At 61.3% G+C, this 23,296-nt stretch overlaps 2 protein-coding genes across 5 annotated transcripts; one reads left to right on the top strand and one right to left on the bottom strand.

Annotated features, from left to right (window-relative positions):
- The first annotated feature begins 2,511 nt into the window (after positions 1 to 2,511).
- PPP1R14B (protein phosphatase 1 regulatory inhibitor subunit 14B) lies at positions 2,512 to 6,539 on the top strand. Its single transcript, XM_039546095.1, has 4 exons — positions 2,512 to 3,579; positions 4,930 to 5,013; positions 5,662 to 5,694; positions 6,132 to 6,539. Exons 1-4 carry the CDS (start codon positions 3,361 to 3,363, stop codon positions 6,198 to 6,200), a joined length of 405 nt encoding a protein of 134 aa, XP_039402029.1. The 5' UTR covers positions 2,512 to 3,360; the 3' UTR covers positions 6,201 to 6,539.
- Positions 6,540 to 8,689: 2,150 nt separating this feature from the next.
- Positions 8,690 to 21,521, bottom strand: FKBP2 (FKBP prolyl isomerase 2). Of its 4 annotated transcripts, XM_039546199.1 has the most exons (7): positions 21,265 to 21,376; positions 20,391 to 20,439; positions 19,226 to 19,394; positions 18,841 to 18,953; positions 9,635 to 9,681; positions 9,074 to 9,109; positions 8,690 to 8,888 (listed from the first exon to the last, which is right to left on the bottom strand). In XM_039546199.1, exons 1-7 carry the CDS (start codon positions 21,368 to 21,370, stop codon positions 8,827 to 8,829), a joined length of 582 nt encoding a protein of 193 aa, XP_039402133.1. In that variant the 5' UTR covers positions 21,371 to 21,376; the 3' UTR covers positions 8,690 to 8,826. The 4 variants fall into 4 exon arrangements, with proteins under 4 accessions (XP_039402133.1, XP_039402136.1, XP_039402134.1 ...); XM_039546202.1 differs by lacking the exons at positions 20,391 to 20,439; positions 21,265 to 21,376 and adding an exon at positions 21,422 to 21,521 and having other exon boundaries at positions 8,692 to 8,888; XM_039546200.1 differs by lacking the exons at positions 20,391 to 20,439; positions 21,265 to 21,376 and adding an exon at positions 19,809 to 19,984 and having other exon boundaries at positions 8,692 to 8,888.
- Between the last annotated feature and the right edge of the window lie 1,775 nt (positions 21,522 to 23,296).

Below are 23,296 nucleotides of genomic sequence, written 5' to 3'. Positions count from 1 at the left end.
TGCTGTGTGATGCAGATTGTGGGGTAGCACCCACCATCCCTAGCCATTACTATAGTGGCCAGGACCAAGGTTTCCAGGCCCCCTGCTCCGCTCTACCCACTAGTCTCCCCTCCCCTCAGCACAACAGAATTGTAGGGCTGCAAGGGAGAGACCTCACTCTGCTCCCAGAGCCAAGAACAGAACCCAGGAGTCCTGGCTTCCACCTCCCCACACTGGGGAGCCACCCCCAGTCCCTGTGGAAGGATTGGGTCGGGGTGGGGGGGCGGCATTTAACTGGTGCCCTTGCCCCAGCATGCTAAGCCCAAGGCAGGGCCAGTGTGGTGGGAGTGGGGAGTGTGGTAGGAGAAGCGCGCGGGGGCCGGGGGGGGGGCTGCTAGCTGGGGAACGCCACAGGAGTGGGGGCTCCCTTTGGCGGGGTCACTCCGGGGCTTGGGGGCGCACGCACAGAGGGAGGCTCGGATCAGGCCGCGGAGGGCGTCACTGCCGGGCGCAGCTGCCGCGTTTGCTCCGGGGCCCCGGCCAGGCCAGGAAGCGCCTGAATCGCGGCTCTGTTACTCAATCTCGGCCACGTGTTTCCCCGACGCCTTGGGCCAGGCCGGCCGCAGGGAGCCAGTTCTTAAAGGGACAGCGGCCCTCAGGCCCCCACAAATTCCCAGTGGGGTCAGGGTGTGGGTGTGTGTGCACGGACTGGGGGGCAGGGGGGATGGAACCTACTGAAACGCTGCTCCTGCTGTCCAGTTATCCCCCAACCCCCCCACCCCTCTGAAACTTTTCTACCATCACCCTCCTTCTGCTGACCCCCTCCTCCATCCCCTGGAGAGGTGCGGGGCTACAAGATGGAAAACATGCCCCAGCCCTCCTAGAGCTTTCCACGTGAAAGGGGAATGTGAACCCAGGCCTCCAGGCCTTTCCATGCCACCCCTGTAAATCCCCCCTCCCCCATACCTCTATCTCTAGTCACCTCTCTGCAGGGAGCATAATACTGCTCAGTACTGCCCCTGTGCCCCACCCCAGAGGTGGCATTAGTTGCAGCTCAGCCGGGCAAAGGATCATTGCTCCTGTATCCTACCCCAGAGACTGCTGCATCTCAGCACCAGGCAAGGGATCCCTGTATAAACAGTTCCATGCCACTCCCCAGAGGTGGCTGCCAGGGGCGGCTCTAGACATTTCGCCGCCCCAAGTAGGGCAGCATGCCGCGGGGGGTGCTCTGCCGGTCGCCGGTCCCACGGCTCCGATGGACCTCGGGACCAGAGGACCCTCCGCAGGCACACCTGCGGGAGGTCCACCGGAGCTGCGGGACCAGCGGACCCTCCGCAGGCAAGCCGCCGAAGGAACCCTGCCTGCCGCCCTCCCGGCGACCGGCAGAGCGCCCCCCGCGGCTTGCCGCCCCAGGCACGTGCTTGGCATGCTGGGGCCTGGAGCCGCCCCTGGTGGCTGCATCCCAGCACCAAGGGAGGGATGCTTGGGTTGGGTACACAGCCCCCGGGGCTGTGCCCCACCAGCATGAGGAGTGACCACTAGATTTCCCAGCCCCTCAGCTCTCACTGTCTCTACCCTAGTCCCTCTCCAAATAACCCAGGTCAGAGCCTACTGTCCCCCCCGCCGGTACAAAGTGCAGCTCGAGCCAGGTGGGAAGGGGGGTTCCTTCCTTGCTATCTCTCAGACTGAAGGGAGCTGCTCCTCCCCCACCATCGCTGGCTTCCCATAGCGGAACAGGAAGGATGGAGACAGACAGACAGGGACAGACATGAGGGGGCAGATCGGCTGTCTGTGGGGGCAGTCAAGACTGGGGCGGGGCGGACTGGACAAATTGACAGCCTCCCTCCGCTCCTTTGTTATGGACAGACAGACGGACACACTCCCCCTCCCTCCACTGAGAGACGGAAGGACAAATGGGCATGCCCCGGAGAGGTCAGAGACAGGCAAGATGTGGTGGATGGACAAACCGGGGGTGGGGGGGGGGGACACACACCGAGAACAAACCCTGTGGCCTGGACACGCAGCATGTGCAGGGGAAGGGAAGAACACCCCCGCCCCCCGCGCTGTGACAGACAGACAGAACCCCATGGGGAAGGGGCAGACAGCCCCTGGGTATGGGGGGAGGGACACCTCCGGGATGGACAGACAGACGGGGGGGGGGGAGACAGAGAGACAGGCCGATCGACCTTGAGTTAGAGGGAGGGATAGCCCGAGCGCCCCTGGCCCGTGGGGGAGGGGTTGGGGACAGACCAGGAGGGACAGAAAGTCGCTGTGTTGGGGGCGAGCAGACTGACCTCACTCCACCCCTTACAGTGGGGAGGGGGGATGACGGACAGACAGGCGGACACAGGAGGTGAGGGAGTGACGGACTGACAGACAGACAGACACTGCGGTGGGTGGCGGGGGCGCAGCCTGATCTCCCTTCCCTTCTCGTGAGGAGGGTGTTGACGGACAGAAGGACTGGGGGAGGGGACAGACAGACAGACACGCGGCCCCTTTAAGGGGGCGGGGAGGGGGCGGGGGAGGGAGGCGAGGAGCGAGAGATAGCGGCAGCAGCGGGACAAAGGGGCCGTCGGGGGGAGCGGATCGGAACCGAACCAGAGCCGGGAGGAACCGGTACTGCGGCAGGGGCGAGTGAGTGCCGGAGGAACCGGTACCAGCACCCAGGACAGCGCTGGCCGGAGCCAGTACTAGCAACTGGGGCTGGGAAGACCCGGTAGTGGCAGCACCAGGCGGATCCGGTACCAGCAGGACACGGAGCTTTTCCATATTCTGGTTCTGATCCCGGCCCCCGGTCCGGAAACACCAGGAAGAAGAGGGGATCCGGACCTAGTTCGGGACAAGACAGCACCATGATCCGGTTCTGGTCGTACTAGGTTCGGCCAAGAAGCGAATTAGGGTCCGGGAGGAGAATCGGCCCCGGTTCGATTTGCACGTGGTCCCAGAATAGGTAGGACGGATGTGGGTTTGTTCCCGATTCGGTGCAGACAAGAAGTGAATCTCGATCCAGCACCTAGTACTAGGCTGAAGGCGGTTCTGGTTCCGGCCTGGGCCCGGTTCCGTGCAGTAGAAGGATCTGGCCCAGACTGCACGTGGTCCTGGTTCCTGGAAGGCAGAACCCAGAGCCCGTAATAGCAGGATCCGGTTCTGGTTCCCGCGAGGGCAGGAAGAGGACCTAGTTCCTCCCATCGCGGTATCGGCAGCTGAAGGCGGCTTCGGTTCTGGACCCACGTGTACCGGGGTCTGGGCTGAAGCAACATCGGCAGAATCCATCTGAGAGCCGCTCCCTGCATCAGCAGCCGGAGGTTCTGAGCCCACGTGGGCCCGGTTCGGGCAGTAGCAGAGTCGGTTCTGACCCGCTTCGGGTCCCCGGCCCGGCGGATGGCAGCGCCTTGCAGCCCGGAGAGCGGCCCAGCGGGGGCCACAAGCCCCCGGGTTTATTTCCAGAGCCCCCCGGGGGAGCCGGGCCAGGAGGAGGAGGAGGGGCCGGGCCGGCGCCAGGGGAAGGTCACGGTGAAATACGATCGCAAGGAGCTTCGCAAGCGGCTCAACCTAGAGGAGTGGATCCTGGAGCAGCTCACGCAGCTGTACGACTGCCAGGTACCCCCGGGTCCTGGAACAGACCCATCTCTGCCTGTCAGGGACCCCCGAGCCCCCAACTTTCCTAGCACCCCCATCTCCAAACTAGGGGAGTCCCCTCCCCCGTTCGCCCAGTCCCCCAAACCCGGACCTCGCCCGGTCACATGACTGTGACCCCCCAGCTGGGACCGCCCCCACTTAAGTACCGGCCGCCATCCCACCCCGACCCTCCCCCTGCGCGCCAGGCCTCCCCCAGATTTGCTCTGTAGCCGGTGGATTTGGGGGCTGGGTTGGACAGCTGCTAACCCCCCACTCCTATCGGGCGGGAGGGGGTCTGCAAACTTCCCCCAAGTTTCTCACGCTGCTTAATTCCAAGGATTTCCTTTGCAGGCTGTAATCGCTTTAAAGTCTCGGGGGGCAGAGAGGTTACCCCGCCCCCATTTTTAGAGTCAGTGGGGCTGGATGGAATCTAAACAGTTAATTCCTAAATTGCCTAAGGGGGGGGGGGCAGATTACCCTGCCAGTTTGCCTCTCCCGCCCCTTGGTGAGGGGTCCAGGGCATTTGGGAGGAGTTTGATGCGAGGTTGCTGGAGTTAATCAGTTTTTGATGTTGGTGGAGGAATCCCACCACGGGGGGGCACAGGTTAGTATATGTGGACGCTCCCTCCAAGCAAAGGGGGTGGGGCAGCGGTGGGGGGAGGGTGGCGTGACTCTTCCCTGGATTCCAGCTTGACTTGCTTCCTGTTTCTAAATCTCCGTGTGGATTTCGGTGACTCCCGCTTGCACACAGCGCTGGGGGGAGGGGCGCACACAGGGATCCCTCCCAGGGACTGAGATGCAGCCACCTCTGGGGTGAGGTGCCAGGGCTGTTTATACAGGGTCAGATGCACCATATGGAGCTTGTCTCTGAGATGGCTAATGTGGCTGTAAGTAGCTGGAACTGCTTGAGGGGCTGAATCCTATTGTTCAAACTAGTGTCTGCCATGCAGCCCGTGGGGGGAGAGCCCAACTTCTGATTTAATTAGGCAGGAAGCTGATTAGGTGGGGTTCTTTTTGGGGGGGTGGGGGAGACGAGAAGGTCTGAGCCTGGCTTCTGGAGTGGAGGGTGACCTGATTAAGCTGTTTCTGTTTGCTGCTAAAACTCTTCCAACTGCTAATCTCCCCACCCCACCCCCGGTTCCCAGTCTGGTTTTGTGGGGGGGGGAGCTGGGTGATAGGTGCAACTGCTCCCAGCATGCACTGCTTGGTCTCAGTCTGAGGTGGGAGCATGGGGACTGGCCTGTTCAGTGTGTGTGTGGGGGGGTAACTAGTTGGGGGGCTACCTCAGTGCACTAACACCCCCCCCGCCAATCATTTCTACCCCTTCCCCAGGAAGAAGAGATTCCAGAACTGGAGATCGATGTAGATGAGCTGCTGGACATGGGCAGTGATGATGCCCGGGGAGCCAGGGTGAAGGTAGGGGGTGCAGCAGGATCTCCCTGCCAGTGGACACACTGTCATTCCCTTGGGGCTGGCATGGGGCTCAGCCGGTGGGCGGGGGGTGCAGGGTGAGGCTGGGACTAGTGAGGTGCCTGGGATGGTGGCAGGGCACTGGTTGAGTGCCAGGCTATAGGGGAAGGGTTGGGGGCCGCAAAGCGCCATGCTGTAGGGGGTGATAGCCAGCCTGGTGGGCGTAGAATTTGGGGCAGCACTGACCTGGCTGCAAGGAGGGGCCTGTAGCAGCCACCCATGGGGTGGGGGTGCATGTCAGGGGAGCTGGCCTAGGAGAGGGAGTGGGATACAGGGCTGGGGATCAAGCAGCCTGAGGGGGTGGGGAACCCAAGGGACAGGGTGGTGGTGGGGTCTTGGATGCCAGGGAAGGAAGCAGGGCTGGGAGCTACAAGGGAGGGGGATGTAAGGTATGGAGCTGGGGTAGGAGATCCAGCATGTACAAAGCCGTGGGGAGGTCTGGGTGGTGTGAACCATGGGGCAGGGATGCGGGGGAGCAGGATAGCTGCACTGCAAGAGCTGTTATGTTGGGGGTGGCAACTGGACCAGGAGGTGGATCTGGCCTGTGGGCAGCCCCCCTCTCAGCCCTGACCCCTCTCTCTTTCCCTTCCCCAGGAGCTCCTGGTTGACTGTTACAAGCCCACGGAGGTGAGTGACAGGTCCCCCTCCATCTCACACAGGAGCCAGAAACACTGGGACCCGCCCCCTGGACAGTGGGAGGAGAGGTGGACGGCTCTGCCCCCCAGCAGTTGTGATCAATCTCCAGGCTGGGTGGGGGAGTCAGCAGCTGCTATTCCCTCTCCAGTCCCCCACCCCACCCCCCTGCACACCTGTCACTTTGGGGTTGGGGCTTCCTCTCCAGAGCTGGTTTCTGGGGCCCTGGGAAACCTACTGCTGGGTGGGGGCTGTATCCTTAGAGGATCCTGGGCAGCTGGGGAAGGAACCAGGTTGGGGGGGGCTGTCTATGAAGGGGAGTGGGGTCTAGTGGGTTAGGGCAGGGTGGGTGGCAGGACTCCAGGGCTCTATCAGAAAGGAAAAGGGCATTCTGCTCCCACCCCCATAACCCTTCTCTTCCTCTCCACCAGGCTTTTGTGGGGGACCTGCTTGACAAGATCCGAGGCATGCAGAAGCTCAGCACCCCCCAGAAGAAGTGACCCCCCCCCAGTCCTTAGACCCACCTCCCCCAGCTTGGGGGGGTGGGAAAAGCAACCAATGGCACCAGGCTGGGGTGGGGGAATCCCTTCTCTAAAGCTTGGGGATGTAGAGGGAGGGGGGACCCCTCCTCAACCTCCCCAGCGCATTGATAATCACTAGCCAGCTGGACAGCTCCTTAGCAATACCCCCACAGCAGCCCCCTCTTTTTTTGGTAGTGGGGGGCTCTGGGGAGGGGGGTTATGATTTGATTTTTTAAAGGATTTTTTTGAGGTTTTTTTAATTATTACATGAATTTTGTGTTGTTTTTTATATGAATTTAATAAAAGGGTTTGAGAGTTGGGGACCTGCTGTTCTGTGTTGGGGGGGCTAGAGTGGGTGCAGAACCAATGGGGAAACTGTTGCAGGCAGGTTGGGGGTCAGAGGGTGGCACCCACTGGTATAAGTGGGCACTGGGGTGTGGGACACTCCCAAGCATGGGGGGGCTGAAGAGGGCACTGCGGGGGATGGGAATCAGCAGGGCTTCCAGCCCCTTTCCCCCTTTCTCAAGCATCGTTTGATGAGAACAGGAGGGCTGTGGGGAGATACCCCCAGCCGAAAAGGGAATGGAGGGCAGGTCCGGACTGGACCCTTTTCCCAGCAGGGGTGGTGGGATCCCCTGCAGGATAACACCCTGTTGTTGCCAGCAGGCCCAGCCGAGATGTTAATTGTGGCCAATAGGTGCGGGGGGAGGGGGAGAATCAGCAGCACTAAGGGAAGCCCCCAGCATCTGAAAATCACCTGGGAAAGACGGGCAGAGGAAGGGGCCGGCAGAGCCCCACCCAGGGGCTTGGCCAAGGACTGGGGTGCCCAGCACCAGCTGCTGGTACCACCTCACACCCCACAGAGCAGCCCTTCTCCTCCTCCTCCCCCGCACAGCCGCTGCCAGCTCCACACTCCCCAGGCCCTCTCCCCCCGTGGGAGGCAGCTGCTGTGGCAACCGGGTGGCAAGGTGGGTCCCAGCACTGGCAACTCCCCAGCCTGTGACGTCCATGCCCCAGGAGGCTGGTTAGGCCCCATCCAGGCCAGGCTGAGTGCCTCCCCTCCCCCGCTCATGGCAGGGCTGAGCTCAGCATGGAAAGAATGTCCCTGGCTCCTGGAACGAATCGGGCGGCAGCCACACTTCGTGCTTCCGGCCTGAGGTCAGCGGGCGGCTGGGAGCCGGCAGGACGCGGCTGGGGCCAGCACCCCGCTGGGGTGGGGACGAGTGCGCTGGAAGCCTCCAGTCCACCCCACCCAGCTCGGCCCCCTGCCCTCCAGCAGCAACCCAGCTGGCTCCCCAATCCATCCTGCTGGGTAATGGAGGATGGGGCTGACACCGCCCCTCCCTCCTCTCCCAGGGCACCCCATGTCTGCCAGTGCTCCTCAATCCTGACGTGCAGCCCCCCGCTACCCCAGTACCCCTCGCCCCGGACCCACAGCCCCCTGCTATCCATCCCATGTCCCCCCACAGCCCCAGCTGTGCCAGTGCCCCTCGCTCCCAACCCGCAGCCCCCTGCTGTCCATCCCATGTCCCCCCCCAGCCCCAGCTGTGCCAGTGCCCCTCGCTCCCGACCCGCAGCCCCCTGCTGTCCATCCCAGGTCCCCCCCCAGCCTCAGCTGTGCCAGTGCCCCTCGCTCCCGACCCACAGCCCCCTGCTGTCCATCCCAGGTCCCCCCCCAGCCTCAGCTGTGCCAGTGCCCCTCGCTCCCGACCCGCAGCCCCCTGCTGTCCATCCCATGTCCCTCCACAGCCCCAGCTGTGCCAGTGCCCCTCGCTCCCGACCCGCAGCCCCCTGCTGTCCATCCCAGGTCCCCAGCCTCAGCTGTGCCAGTGCCCTCGCTCCTGACCCGCAGCCCCTGCTATCCATACCATGTCCCCCCCCAGCCCCAGCTGTGCCAGTGCCCCTCACTCCCGACCCGCAGCCCCCTGCTGTCCAACCCCGGGGCCCTCATGAGCACAGGGTGCGGCTGCTGTCTCACAGGGTGGATCTGGGAGCAGGCTGAGTCACTGCTGCTGGTTCTCACGTGCGGCCTGCTCTGCCCTTGAAGCTGGCCTGCAGCGGGTCGAGGCCTGCCCCAGCTCAGCTCCTCGGCTCTCTCTTCCCAGCCAGGCCAGTGCCCAAGGCCTCCCTCCTGCCCTGCCCATGCTGTCCCAGGCACAGCCCCTCCCCTCTCTGCCTGGGAAAGGGGGTCAGAGGCAGAGGAGCTGCCAGCTGTTGCCAGGTGCCACCCTGTGGCGAAGGCAGCCAGTGCCACTCCATGGCAGGAGGGTTCACAGCATCTGCCTGGAGGCAGGGAGAGAACCCAGAAGCCTGGACTCCCTGCTCTGACAAGCCCCCTCTCCCCTCCGAGATTGCACTTAGGAGCCCCAGCTCTCCATTTACTTTGCTCTGAGCTTGCCCTCCCTCTGCACCATTCTCCAGAGACCCCCTTCCTTCCCAGCACCCCCTATCCCCAGACACGGGGCAGCTCCAGTCTGTGCTTTTATTTTTGATCTTCCAGGATTTTTTTTTAAACACCCCTCTGCCCCCCGTGTGACCATGTGCACACACCACCCTTTTCCCACCAAGCCAAGGCCCCCCAGACCTCCCCCCACCCACAGCCTGCCTACAGCTCCGGTCGTCGCTCAATCTTCAGCAGCTCCACCTCGAAGATCAGTGTTGCGCCACCTGGAGGGGGGACAGGGCAAAGTCAGGGGAGCATCATGCCATCCTGCCCCACTCCTCCCCGACCCAGGCAGGAACCCCCCAGCCATTCTGCACAGCGGGGACCCTATGTCACCGTGGGGGAGGGGAGCAGGGAAGACCCGAGGGACAGGCAGGGACCAAGCACATCGGGGGCATAGTGGCCTTACCTGGGATCTTGGGTGGAGCCCCTCGGTCCCCGTAGCCTTTGGAGAAAACAGAGAAAATTTAAAGCAAGGAACTGACCCCCCAGCCCAATGCAGGGGGGTAACACCAACTGGGGGGGGGGAGGGGAAGGTTTTGGGCAGGGACTTGAGCAATGGGAAAGAGGCCAGACTGGCACAAAGAGCACCCTCCCCTAAATGTCAGTATCTTTTGGGCACCCAAAGCAGTGCCCCCTCCCCCCCACCTGCTTTCCCACAGGGGACTGGCCTAGGAGTGAACACCCTGATGCCCCATAGTCTTGACCCACAGCCCCCTGCTATCCCAGCCCCAGGCTCCCACCTCACAGCTCTGTTGATGCCCCTCAAGTCCCACCCACAGCCCCCTCTGGTAGTGGTTCTGGGCAGGTGACTTTAGCAAGACATGGAAACTGGAGAGAGAGACCCAACAGTCTGATCATTAGTCACTGTTCTGCTAGGACTGGATCAGAGCTGGCGTTCCCTAGAGGAGAAAGGCCTTGTACCACATTCCCCCTGCAGAGTGGGTCAGTCCAATCCCTGGCTACCTACCCAGCTCAGAGGGAATCACCAGTTTCCTCTTCTCACCCTCACACATCCTAAAAGGAGACAGCAGGGAGACTTGCTGAGTCAACAGCGCCAGACCTCTCAGTCAGAAACCCCGCCCCCCTCAGCTCCCCACCACAAAGCCCCTTTAAGAAAGCAAAGACAGGATCATATGCTTATTGTAACCCAACAGCAGCAAACATCAACTCTGCAGCTGCCCCTGTTAAGCCGCCACTCAGAGCCCTCTCCTGGGGCAAAAAAGTCTCCGGCTAGGAGGCAGGACTCCTGGGTTCTACCCCCAGCTCTGGGAGGGGAGCGGGGCCCTGTGGGCTAGAGCGGGGAGGTGGGAATGAAAGTCAGGACTCCTGGGGGAGGGAAATGGGTCTCCACGGCTAGAGCAGGGGGCTGGGAGGCAGGACTCCCGAATTCCGCTCTTGGTCCTGCCACCGACTCACTCTCTGGATCTTGGGGAAGTCACCCCCACCCCCTTCTCTGCCATCAGTAAAATGGCAGATAACTCCATTTCACAATGGCAAAGAGCTCAGGGCGCCTCTGCCGCTGATAGCCTCTGCAGGTAAAAATGAATCATGGGCAAGTTCATGGGAGAGCCGATATTGCCCAGATCCCTAATGTCTGAGGCCAAAATTGTCAATGGACTATTTACCTTCAACGGCACATGACAGCTAGAAACCCCCACTGGCACAGGCAGCTGGCTAAACCCAGTAACACAAACAGCAGGTATTTAACAGAATGAATGTATTGCACATGCTGAAATCTGGCAGAGTTCAACCACCTCTGTTGTACCTGAAACAATAAGGGCCTCGTGGGGCTCAAAGCCTGCTGCTGATCCAGGGGAGGTGTATGGTGTAATGGCTGCATTTGGACCTCTAAGCCCAGGAACCTTGAGTGTGAGCATCAGTGGGATAAGACGGTTACTCACCGTAGTAACTGTTGTTCTTCGAGATGTGTTGCTCCTATCCATTCCAGTTAGGTGTGCGCGCCGCGCGTGCACGGCTCTTCGGAACATTTTTACCTTAGCAACTCCGGCGGGCCGGCTGGGCGCCCCCTGGAGTGGCGCCACTATAGCGCCGGATATATACCCCAGCCGGCCCGTCCGCTCCTCAGTTCCTTCTTGCCGGCTACTCCGACAGTGGGGAAGGAGGGCGGGTCTGGAATGGATAGGAGCAACACATCTCGAAGAACAACAGTTACAACAGTGAGTAACCGTCTTTTCTTCTTCGAGTGATTGCTCCTATGCATTCCAGTTAGGTGATTCCCAAGCCTTACCTAGGAGGTGGGGTTGGAGTGAGACGTGGCAGAGTGTAAGACTGCTGAGCCAAAGGCTGCATCGTCTCTGGATTGTTGCACCAACGCGTAGTGGGAAGCGAAGGTGTGGACAGAAGACCAGGTGGCCGCTCTACAGATGTCTTGGATGGGAACATGGGCCAGGAAGGCGGCTGACGAGGCTTGCGCCCTCGTGGAGTGAGCGGTGAGGCGGCATGGTGGCACGCGAGCAAGCTCGTAGCATGTCCGGATACATGCAGTCACCCAGGAGGAAATCCGCTGAGAGGAGACCGGCTCGCCCTTTATGCGATCAGCAACCACTACAAACAGCTGGGGCGAACGCCGGAAGGGCTTCGTCCGCTCTATGTAAAAAGCGAGGGCCCTGCGGACGTCCAGGGTGTGAAGCTGTTGCTCACGAGGTGAGGCGTGCGGCTTCGGGAAGAAGACCGGAAGGAAAATGTCCTGGTTGAGGTGGAAGGCCGACACCACCTTAGGGAGGAAGGCCGGGTGTGGTCGAAGCTGCACCTTGTCTCCGTGGAAGACGGTATACGGTGGACCAACCGTTAGGGCACAGAGCTCGGAAACTCGTCTTGCTGACGTTATAGCGACGAGGAAGGCCGTTTTCCACGAGAAATAGAGCAGGGAGCACGTGGCCAGGGGCTCGAAGGGCGCTCCCATAAGCTTGGCCAGAACTAGGTTCAAATCCCAGGACGGGGTAGGACGTCGTATCGGCGGGTACAAGTGGTCCAGGCCCTTAAGGAAGCGGGAAACCATCTGGTTGGAAAAGATGGACCGACCTCCTATGGATGGACGAAAGGTGGACACGGCTGCCAGGTGTACCTTCAAGGAGGAGACCGCGAGTCCTTGTTCCTTAAGGGACCAGAGGTAGTCCAGGATCGTAGGAATAGGGACCAGGAAGGGATTAAGGCCTCTGTGATCGCACCAGAGCGCGAAACGCTTCCATTTCGCAAGGTAGGTTGAGCGAGTGGAAGGCTTCCTGCTTTCCATCAGGACTCGCTGCACCGCCGCCGAACAGTCCCGCTCCGCGTGGGTCAACCACGCAGGTACCAAGCTGTAAGATGGAGGGACTGTAGGTCCGGGTGGCGGAGTCTGCCGAAGTCCTGCATGATGAGATCCGGCCATAATAGAAGGGGAATGGGATCCCGAACGGAGAGTTCGAGCAGCAGAGTGTACCAGTGCTGCCGTGGCCAGGCCGGAGCGACGAGAATGAGGCGGGCCCTGTCCCTCCGAAGCTTGAGTAGCACCCGGTGTATGAGTGGGAACGGAGGGAAGGCGTAGAGGAGGTGATCCGTCCAGGAGCAGAGGAATGCGTCCGACAGGGAGCCTCGGGAGCGACCCTGGTAGGAACAAAACCGGTGGCACTTCCTGTTCTCCTTGGAGGCAAACAGGTCTATCTGGGGAAACCCCCACCTTTGGAAAATTGTGAGCACCACATCCAGACGAAGGGACCACTCGTGGGAGATGAATGACCTGCTGAGATGGTCGGCCAGTGTGTTCTGCACTCCTGGAAGAAAGGACGCTGACAGGTGAATCGAGTGGGTTACACAGAAGTCCCACAGGAGCATCGCTTCCGTGCAAAGTAGGGAGGAGTGGGCTCCGCCCTGCTTGTTCACATAGAACATCGCCGTCGTGTTGTCCGTGAACACCGCCACACAGCGCCCTTGCAGATGTGCGCGGAAGGTGTGACACGCCAAGCGGATCGCTCGCAGCTCCCTGACGTTGATGTGCAGGGAGAGCTCTCGGGGCGACCAGAGACCCTGGGTGTGCAGGTCGCCAAGGTGAGCCCCCCATCCCAGCGCCGAGGCATCCGTGGTCAAGGTGACGGACGGGCGAGGAGGGCGGAACGGGACTCCTGCACACACGACTTCTGGGTCCAGCCACCAGCTGAGCGAACCGAGGACTGGCTTCGTGACCGTGACTACCATATCCAGGGGGTCGCGGTGCGGACGGTATACCGACACAAGCCAGGTTTGAAATGGGCGAAGGCGCAGCCTCGCGTACGTGGTCACGAACGTGCAGGACGCCATGTGGCCCAGGAGGCGTAGGCAGGACCGAACCGTTGTTGTGGGAAAAGCGTGCAGGTCCCGGATGATGGAAACCATAGTCTGGTGCCGAGGTCGAGGGAGGCAGGCCCTGGCCAAACTGGAGTCCAGGACCACTCCGATGAACTCCACCCTCTGTGATGGAGTTAAAGTGGACTTCTCGGCGTTTATGAGGAGGCCCAGGCACCGAAACAGGACTAGGATCTCGGCCATTTGATCTGCTACCAGCTCTCGGGATGGCCCGCGAACCAGCCAGTCGTCGAGATACGGGTAGACGTGTATGCAATGACGGCGGAGGGCTGCAGCAACCACTGCCATGCACTTTGTGAAGACCCTCGGCGTGGTGGAAAGGCCGAAGGGAAGTACCGCAAACTGGTAGTGCACGTTGTTGACCACGAAGCGCAGGTAGCGTCGATGGGGAGGGTAGATCGCGATATGGAAGTAAGCGTCCTTCATATCGAGGGCAGCAAACCAGTCTCCCAGATCCAGGGAAGGAATGATGGTCCCCAGGGTTACCATGCAAAACCTGAGCTTGAGCAGGTACCCGTTGAGCTCCCGGAGGTCTAGTATCGGTCGGAGACCTCCTTTCGCCTTGGGGATGAGAAAATATCGGGAATAAAATCCCCTGCCCCGCATGTCGTGCGGCACCTCCTCTATGGCACCCAAACTCAACAGAGCCTCGACCTCTTGTAAGAGGAATTGCTCGTGAGAGGGGTCCCTGAAGAGGGACGGGGAAGGAGGGTGGGGGGGAGGGGGTGAAACAAACTGAAGGCGGTAACCAGACTGGACCGTACCAAGTACCAGTTGTCCGTAGTTAATTGGGACCACGCCGGGAGGAAGTGGGAAAGGCGGTTGCAAAATAACGGGGAAGGATCCGGTAATGAGACTGATTGGCCGTCCTCGGGCGTCCCATCAAAATGACTGCTTAGGCCCTTGAGGGGCCTTAGAAGGCGCCTGGGCCTGATTATGCCTGTTGCCCGACGGTCTACAGCGGTTTAGGCTGCCTCTGCGGCTGTTATAAGGCCGTGACCGGGCCTGGGTAAATGGTCGGTATGGCTGCTGCCGGAACGACCTCCGCTGGGTAGCTGGTGTGTGCATACCCAGGGTGCGAATAGCGATTCAACCATCTTTGAGGGTCTGAATCCTTGAGTCCGTTTTCTCAGAAAAGAGCCCCTGAGTGTCAAAGGGCAGGTCCTGCAGGGTGTACTGCACCTCGGGCGGCAAGGTGGAGGACTGCAGCCAGGAGATGCGCCGCATGGTCACTCCCGAGGCCAGAGTTCTGGCACCTGAGTCCGCCAAGTCCAGAGCGGCCTGGATGGAGGACCGGGAGGCTTTCCTGCCCTCCTCAAGGAGGGCCGAGAACTCTTGTCGGGAGGCTGCTGGGATTAGCTCCGAGAACTTATACAGGGACACCAGAATGTCATAGGTGTAGCGAGCGAGGAGAGCCATCTGGTTGGCAATCTGGAGCTGGAGACCACCCGCTGAATAGGCCTTCCGGCCCAACAGATCCATGCGCCGTGCTTCTTTAGATTTTGGCGCCGGAGCTGGTTGCCCATGTCTCTCCCGGTCATTGACGGACTGCACCACGAGGGAGTCCGGAGATGGGTGGGTATATAGGTACTCGTACCCGGTGGGAGGAACCGAGTACTTGCGTTCGACTCCGCGAGCGGTGGGAGGGACGGACGCCGATGGCTGCCAGATGGTAGTGGCGTTCTTTTGAATGGTGCGGATAAAGGGGAGGGCCACCCGCAGCGGGGCCTCAGCTCCGAGCACCCTGGTCACCGGGTCGTCATCCTCAGCGACCTCCGCCACGGCAAAGAAGGTCCTGGTGGGCCCGCAAGTCAATTGGAGGGGGATCCGCCGTAGAAGCCCCTGCCACTGCCTCGTCCGGCGACGAAGACGAGGACAGACCCTGGACCACGGCCTCTGGAGGTGGGTCTTCCAGGGGGTGGGAAGCCGCCTCGGCCACAGCATGCTCCGCCGTAACAGGTGGCGGTGGGGCCTCACCCGATGGTGATGGGGGAGGCCTGCTAACCGTGGCTTCCGGCATCCTGCTTTCGGAGCCCGCGGGGAAGGGGAGCCCTTGAGCCTGGTGGTAGGCCCAGGGGGCCCAAAAGCCCCACTGCTGTGGTCCGTGGTCCTGGCCTTGGGGGTCGGCCCGGAGATCTCCACCGCTGCCCACCTGAGAGGCGACCGAGGGCTGGCGAGAGGGCCATGGGGGGGCAGAGGCGCTCAGAGATTGCGCCGTCGATGCCGCCAGTCTGTCCCTGGACGGTGCCGGGGATCGGTGCTGGTCGTCACGGTGCCGGGAGCGAGAGCGGGACCATTGACTGTGTCGGTGCCGGGAGCTCGACCGCGATCTCGACCGACGGTGTCGGGAGCGGCTTCGGGAGTCGCGGTGCTGGGAACGGTACCGGGAGCCGGACCTCCTGCGGTATCGGCGGTCAGGTGACCGGGACCGGGAGCGTCTCCGGGAGTGCGACCGGTACCGCAATGCTGAGCGGTACCGGGACTGCGACCGGCGCCGAGACGGGGAGCGGTACCGCGATGGTGATCGGTGCCAGGACCGGGATCGGCGTGACAGCGACCGTCTCCGGGATTGGGATCAGGACCGAGACCTGGAGCGCCGTCTATCCCGTCTGTCAGGGGACGGGGGCCGCATCATAGCCGGCTTGCCCGCTGACTGAACAGCCCGCACCGGTGGTGCCGGGGGCTCGGTGCCTCTGTGAGCTCGATGAGCTCTCTCGCCGTCGAGAAGGTCTCGGGCATTGACGGGAGAGGTAGCTCGACCACGGTTCGCTCCGGGGAGCAGGGAGGTACCGGACTCAACGGCTCTTGGGGTGCCGGAGTCGACGGAACCGTGCCCGGCTTGTGCACCACCACAGTCGGTGCCGGAGGTGCCGGCGGTGGCTGGGTGAGCGGTCCCGGTGCAGGAGGCTTAGAGGCCGTCTGCGCCGCCTTCCGTTTCCGTGCCGGAGAGAGGGAACGGTGCCTGGACACCGGTGCCGGTTGCGGAGGTCGTACAGTCTCGGTACCGGACCGGCTCGGAACTGCTGGTGCGCTGCGCGCCGAGGAAGGCTTCGGCGCCACTCGGGTCGGCGCGGCAGGGCTAAGTGCCGACTCCATAAGGAGCTGCTTTAATCGAGAGTCCCGCTCCTTTCTCGTCCGCGGCTTACACGCCGTACAAATCGGGCACTTGTCTGGCCGATGGGACTCCCCGAGGCAGCGCAGGCAGGAGTCGTGCGGGTCCCCAATCGGCATGTGCCGCTGGCAAGCCGCACGGGGCTTAAACCGCGGTGCCTTGGGCATGAGCCCGCACCGGTTGTGGAAAAGAGGGGCGAACCCCCCTAATTCCCCTTACTACACTAACTATACTAAACTATTTAACTAACTTAACCAACTATATATACTTATCAAACGGAGAAACACTAGGGTTGTGGAGGTGAACGGAGCACTCCACTGTTCCAACTGGCCGTCACGGGCGGTAAGAAGGAACTGAGGAGGGGACGGGCCGGCTGGGATATATATTCAGCGCCATAGCGGCGCCACTCCAGGGGGCGCCCAGCCAGCCCGCCGGAATTGCAAGGGTAAAAATGTTCCGAAGAGGCGCGCACACCTAACTGGAATGCATAGGAGCAATCACTCGAAGAAGAATGCCAGCCTCCAAGTTCCCAAGGGCTGCAGTAGATTCTCTGTCATGGCCATTGTTAAATCAAGACGGGATGTTCTTCTAACAGCTCTGCTCTAGTTCGGCCAGAAAGAGTCCAATGGCCTGGGACAGGAGGTCAGGCCAGATGGTCACCGTGGGCTCTTCTGGCCTTGGGATGGATGACTGCGCAGGAAAGAGTCAGTTCTAGACCGATCTTCGGTACTGCTCTGGCCCCCACCGGGTCTGGGCACCTCAATCTTTAGCACAGGTCTGAGGCTGGGCACAGCTATTATCCCCAGCTGCAGATGGAGAAACCGAGTGACCTGCCCATGCAGTGAATGGAACCAGGGCTTCCAGAGCCCTAGGCTAGGGCCCTGTTTGTCTTACAGTAGCGCCTAGGAGCCAGCCCCATTCTGAGAACTAGCCATCTAAACAGCTCTAACCACTGTACCACCCTTCCCCCAGTGGGGATCACTTTTGGGGCACCTGCCCACCCCCTGGCAGGTTTGGAATCCCTCCCAACGCTGTTGCTTGACCCAGAGTGGCTTACAGGCGTGAGAATCCATTTTCTGCTCACTGCAGCCTCTCAGTTAGCTCTTGGTTATAAGCTCATCCACCCCCCAAACCACTGTCGGCTCCAAGAGCAAACAGGGCGGCCCAAACCAAAACAACAAGAGGCTTAAAAACCCAGATTGGTTGAGAAGCACAGGAGACAGTCACAGTGGGTAAGACAGTAGTGTCCGAAGAGCTGCTGCTCACTGGCCTATGTGGTGTATCCACCCCCTATGGGGGGAGAATCCAGGTATCCACCTGCAACCACTGCTAGGGATGGAACAGTGTGTGGTACTAGCTTGGCTATGGCCACTAGCAGTTGAATAACATCACTGGAGCAGCACAGCGTAATATTCAGTGTGTCTAGTGGTTAGAACAGAGGGGCTGGGAGCCAAGACTCCTGGGTTCTATTCTCAGTTCTGGGAGGGGAGTGGGGTCCAGTGGGTTAGAGCAGAGGAGGCTCGAAGCCAGGACTCCTGCTTTGTTTACAGCTCTGCCGCTGACTCAGAGTGGGAACAGGCAGCATCCAGTTCAAAGAGAAGAAGGTGTTAATCTCTTTGCTGTGAAGTCACCAGGATGGATAACCCCAGTGATCGATGGCTGGCTGGCAGCATCAGGAAGATCACTGCAGACAGGCCAGGTGGAGCGAAGTCTGAATTAAGGCTCAGGAGGCATGTGCAGAGCGTAGGAATTGTCATATCCGTATGAACCAGAGGCATGACTCAGTTTCCCCACCCACTTGGGATTGCCACCCCCTGGCCGGGAAGGGGTTACTTTCCCCCCCAGCACAGGGGAGAAGGGACAGCTGTGGGTCTCTCTAGCTGGGGGCGAATGCATCAAGGCATTGAGCCCTGCAGAAACACTGGGAGTCCAGCTGGCCGGCTACGACTGCCAGCCAAAGGAGAAGGAGACCCAGACACAGCACCTGGGCACCAAGGGGCTGAGGTCATGGTGATCAGAATTCAGCTGCCAATACTCAGTGTACGGAGACAGAGAGACTCCAGGCTTTGACCAGAGTGGCAGGTGATGCTGCCACCATGGACTCAGATTTAAGCTTTGTTTTCCATCCTAAGATGGCCTCTTTAATGATGGAGGCCAAGTGACCAATAAATACCCGTCTGTTTTGAAAAGGCTGCGCCGGGTCGCAGCAAATCCCTGTTGGTTGCATCACCCCCTGAAGGGATGAAGTGTCTACCAGGCACTAGCTGGGGAGCCACAGAGAGAAGGAGCTGGAGCCGAGGGCTCCGTCTCAGAGTGGTGGGTTTCACCCTTTGCCAAAGGGGGTGGTTCTAGGCTGTAGCACAATGCAGGGGATGCTCTAAGACTGTACAAAGGCTGGGGCATGAATCGCTCTGCAAATCCATGCCAAGGCTCGGAACAGGAGCCGTTTGGCCCCTCCACTGGTCAAGTGGGAACTTGGGGGAGCAGGGCTGCAGCCGGTCCTGACTGTGCAGTGCCTGGGACAGCGGAGGGTCCTCAGGGGCTACTGTAATAAATGTGATTAACACCAGAGAAGGGGGAGTCACCACGTGCCCCACCACGAGCTGGATGCCTGGGTCCCTCACTCTGTGATTCCAGCCACAGCTTGAGCCGAGGCCAGGCTTAATGTGGTGGGGACTGCTCTCTGAACACCCCCTCCCCCAACTTGCAGGGCAGGCCTTTACCCAAGCAGGCCTTGGTCCCAGCCTTTGATGACTTGGCCCGTCCCCAGCGAGAAGATGAAGGGCTGGTCACGTGGGATGCTGCTGTCAAACTCGGTCCCATCTTCTAGCTTGCCCTGTGGGAAAGGAGGGGGTGAGATGGAGAGGCCTGCCCCAGCCAGAGACTCCCATCTCCCAACACACAAACATTGCCCCAGGAGCTACAGGCAAATACTTGTGCCCTCCCTTTCCCTGCATTAATGGGGCACCAGGGACATCGGCTGACTAGGTCTCTCCTTGGCCCCAGAACTTCAGGCTCTGGCTAGCTGATGCCTCCCGTGCCTGCTGGCATGCAGACCCCCAGGCCCTAGCTGGTTGGCACTGCCCCCTTCCACGGGGCTGCACTCACGGTGTAATGCATGTGCAGCACATCTCCCTTGCGGGATTTGATGGGACAGTTCTCCACCCGCTTCTTGACGCCAATCTGCAGCTTTCTCTTGCCCTCGGTGCCCAGCGCTGGATGGCAAAGCGCCCACAGGCAGAGCGTGAGCAGCGCTGTGGCCTGGCTCGACTGCATCCTGGAAGGACATGCAATGAGAACCTGGTTAGTGGGAGTAAACCAAGAGACTCACCCTCAGTCCCAGCCAGTCCCCCCCCCGGAGCTGGATTAGAGCCAGCCCCCCTAGAGAGGAAAGTCCCCATATCCTATTCCCTCCCCAAGCCAGCCAGGGCCAATTCAGAGTCAGCATCCCCTAGAGAGGAAGGTGGTGTCATCCCATTCTCTGGGCCTGAACCAATCCTCTGCACACCCCATGCCCCGCCCCACCCCAGCTCAAACACACAGTGACATGCTGTAAATATTTTAAGCCCTCCACTGGTCCTTCATACTGCTACCCACCCCTCCAGATCCTACCCTAGGCATGCAGCGGCACGAAGTCCATTCGTCCGGAACCCCCCGTCCAGGCCTGGGAGCCTCTGGACGCCCCACTTACCTGTCCTCCAGCTGAAGGAGCCTCTCCTCCACTCCCTGCCCTAGTAGCATCAGACACCACTGCCCTCTGGTGTGCCAGCCAGAGAATCTCATGGACGGTGGGATCTCCCAACGTCCACCAAGTCTCCCCACCTGCACCTCCTATTCTAGCTCTCCCCTATGTGATTTCCCCATCTGTATCCCCATTCCCACCCACCCAATGTGCCTCAGTGGGGCCTCCCCACCTGTGCCCCCCATTCCCACCCACCCAATGTGCCTCAGTGGGGCCTCCCCACCTGTGCCCCCCATTCCCACCCACCCAATGTGCATCAGTGGGGTCTCCCTACCTGTGCCCATTCCCACCCCACAGTGATATCTGCTCCCCTGCCAGTGTGTGTTTGCAGTTCCCCCCACTATCAGGCCCCATGTGATGCACATTACTTTTGCCCACTTAGGGTGCCTCGTGCCTCCCCTCTCCATGCCCAACTCTCCTGTCCCCCGCTTTCTGGAGGGTCCACACCCTGGCCTCCCCTTGGTCCTTCTCGCTCTTTGTGGCCTCCCAGGCCCAGACCCACATCTCCCCAGCTCCTGCAGGGTCCCTCACTTTGTGCACCCAAATGTCCCCAGGCCCTCCAGCAGGAGCCGGCTTCTCCCTGGGGATCCACACCTGGTCAGGATTTGTGGGGCTCTCCCCTCCTCCACCACAGGCTCCCCTCGATGCCCACCTGCCCTGGGCACTCCAGAGAGGCAACCCAGTTGCTGGGGATCCCTTGATATGCCTGCGGGGCACCCAGACCTCAACAGGGCCCTGCCCCCCTGCCCGGGCCCCCTGCCTCCACTCCCTATGGATCCAGATTGCCTCTCCCTGGCCACCCCCCACCGGGACCCTCTGTGGCCCTTTTCTCAGGGGTGGATCCCGCTTAGGCCCCATTTGCCTCAAAGACTCCTGGCTCCCCACAGCCCCCAGCTCAGCCCCCCTCAATCCCCTGTGCCCCTGGGACTCCCCCCTCACTGCACTCCCAGACTCCTGGGTCTCCACAGCCCCTAGCTCGGCCCCCCTCAATCCCCCGTGACCCTGGATCTCCCCCCTCATTGCACTCCCAGGCTCCTGGGTCTCCACAGCCCCTAGCTCGGCCCCCCTCAATCCCCCGTGACCCTGGGACTCCCCCCTCACTGCACCCCCAGGCTCCTGGGTCTCCACAGCCCCTAGCTCGGCCCCCCTCAATCCCCCATGACCCTGGGACTCCCCCCTCACTGCACCCCCAGGCTCCTGGGTCCCCACAGCCCCTAGCTCGGCCCCCCTCAATCCCCCATGACCCTGGGACTCCCCCCTCACTGCACCCCCAGGCTCCTGGGTCCCCACAGCCCCGGGCTCAGCCTCCCCATGACCGGGGCCTTCCCTCTCCGGGCCCCTCGCCCCTCTCGCTGGACCCCCCCTCCCCTGGGCTCCCTCGAGGCCCCCCATCCCCGGCTCTCACCTCCTCGCCAGACCCCGCTCCAAACCCCTCTGCGCAGCCGCCGGCAGCTCCCACTTCCCGATTGGCCAGGCCCGGAACCCGCCCTGGGGGTCGCCATCTTCCCCATCACGTGACCAAAGCAGCTCTGCGTCACGTGACCAGAGGCAAGGGCACTTACGCTCTGGCTGCTGGCGGCGCAAAATGGCGTCCATGGGGGGCGGGGTCTTCCTGTTGTGGGCGGGGTTCAGCCCTCAGGGAGATGTTCTGTGACCTCAGATAACCTTATATGGCCCTTTCACCCCATGTGACCCCTGACCCCATGTGACCCCCCCCCACCCCCACCCCAGTGCCCGTCACTGACCCCAGGACCCCGTTAGCTCATGGCGATCCCGGCCCCCCCCCCCAGAGCTCCCCCACCAACCCCATGCCCCTGCCTTGGCCCAGCCATTCCCCTGCTCTGTGCCCCCATCTCTAGTGACCCCTGGCATCCATCAGTATCTCCCAGGATCTGCCCCAGCTCCTACAATCCCCCAAGACCCCATTCCTGACCCCCTCACCCCACACATTTCTTGGGGCTCACCCCCTCAGTCTGTCCCAGGGCCAGAGGAGAAATGGCACCTTCCCCACAGGGCCATGCCCATTATGCCCACTAGGGGATGCCAGTGCCCCACAACAGCACTGGAGGGAGTGGGCCTGATGGGAGGGGAGGGTGCCCCCCTTACTCTTTCCCTTTCCTTTTCCAGTGCCAAGTGCCAACCTGGCTTGCTGGGGTGCAGGTGTGACAGGGCTGGATTTGATGCTTCCCCTGCCTGGGGGAGGCTGTTGGCACCATTCACTCAGTGCCCAGGCAGTGGAGGGTAGCTGGCTGGGGTGGTAAGATGAGGGCAAGGGGGTCTCATTATTGCCCTCAGAGGTGCCTGACGCAAAGGGGTTAACATCACCATCCAGCTCTGTCCCTGGCATCGTTGGGGCCCACAGGGCTGTGCTGCTCCCTCGCCCCTGGAATCCCAGGGGGCATTTGGACAGAAGATGAGTTGATTAGATGAGATCTGAGGTCTCCTGCCATAGCTATGTGCCAGTTGCAAACTAGGGTGACATAATTCAAACACAACCCGCCCCTAGCCCTGGGTATTGCTGGAGACCCTGATGTCTGGGCTGCACCCCCCCCCCCCAACCTGAATTCAGACCCTGGCATCCAGGTCATGATACCCCTGTCCTGGCTTTTGGGCACCCAAGCCATGACACCATCCTGGCTTTGAACCCTGGCATCCCAGTTATGACACCTCTGTCCTGGCTTCAGACACTGGTGTCCGGGCTGCTTTGGCTTGAGACCGCTTCCATTTGCCCAGGGCTGTTGCCCCAGACCCCTTTGTTTTTGATCCCAAGGCTCTCGAGCCCTGTCCTCCTCACCCATGGGTCTTGCCTTGTGAGGTGAGTGATGTGTAGGTTGGGGAGCCCAGGGCTGGGTTAGCAGGGGGCTGTGAGTCAGGATCACGGGGCACGAGCAGAGCTGGGGGAGGGAGCAGGGCTGGGTTAGCAAGGGGCTGTGGGTCAGGATTGAGAAACAGAGGCATAGCTGGGGTGGAGGGTAGCCCAGTATTTCTGTGCCCTGCCGGCTGCATGGCACCCTTGCTTGCCCAGCATGGAGTACACTCTGCAGCAGTGCCAATGCCTAGACCCTGGCTCATTTCCCCACTGGCCTTGGCCAGGGGCTAGGGGGTTGTGTCTCAGGGGGGCGAGGGGGGGCTGCCTGGGGAGCCAGCCAAGCCCCCCTCGGGACTCTCCAAATATTGACTTTCCTGAGGGCTCTGACAGGGACCAAAGTACGGCCAGAATGGAAATCAGCTGGGCAGGAGCCGTGGGGGGGAAAGCCCAGTGCCCTGGCAGTCTTCAACCCCTTCCTGAGCTCTGGATAGAACCCAGGAGTCCTGGGTCCCCAAACACTAGACTCCGCTCCCCTCCCAGAGCCAGGATAAAACTCAGGAGTCCTGCCTCTCAGTCCTCCCCCAATGGGGCGCGGTGCCATCTCTCTTGCTGCCCTCTTGCTCATGTG

This window comes from Mauremys reevesii, linkage group 7, assembly GCF_016161935.1.
Source record: "Mauremys reevesii isolate NIE-2019 linkage group 7, ASM1616193v1, whole genome shotgun sequence".
Classification (NCBI taxonomy): Eukaryota; Metazoa; Chordata; order Testudines; family Geoemydidae; genus Mauremys; species Mauremys reevesii.
The sequence above is the reverse complement of the archived record's forward strand: the minus strand, read 5'-3'. Positions and strand labels throughout refer to the sequence as shown.

What these genes read in the sequence shown, in the direction of transcription:
- FKBP2 (XM_039546199.1), bottom strand. Translation starts at nt 21,370, where the DNA reads ATGGGGAAGATGGCGACCCCCAGGGCGGGTTCCGGGCCTGGCCAATCG. An exon ending in GAGCGGGGTCTGGCGAGGAG is followed by an intron (nt 20,440 to 21,264) that starts GTGAGAGCCGGG and finishes GTGGATCCCCAG; the next exon opens with GGAGAAGCCGGCTCCTGCTG. An exon ending in TGGGACCAAGGCCTGCTTGG is followed by an intron (nt 9,682 to 18,840) that starts GTAAAGGCCTGC and finishes GTCTCCTTTTAG; the next exon opens with GATGTGTGAGGGTGAGAAGA.
- PPP1R14B (XM_039546095.1), top strand. Translation starts at nt 3,361, where the DNA reads ATGGCAGCGCCTTGCAGCCCGGAGAGCGGCCCAGCGGGGGCCACAAGC. An exon ending in CGCAGCTGTACGACTGCCAG is followed by an intron (nt 3,580 to 4,929) that starts GTACCCCCGGGT and finishes CCCCTTCCCCAG; the next exon opens with GAAGAAGAGATTCCAGAACT. An exon ending in CCCGGGGAGCCAGGGTGAAG is followed by an intron (nt 5,014 to 5,661) that starts GTAGGGGGTGCA and finishes TCCCTTCCCCAG; the next exon opens with GAGCTCCTGGTTGACTGTTA.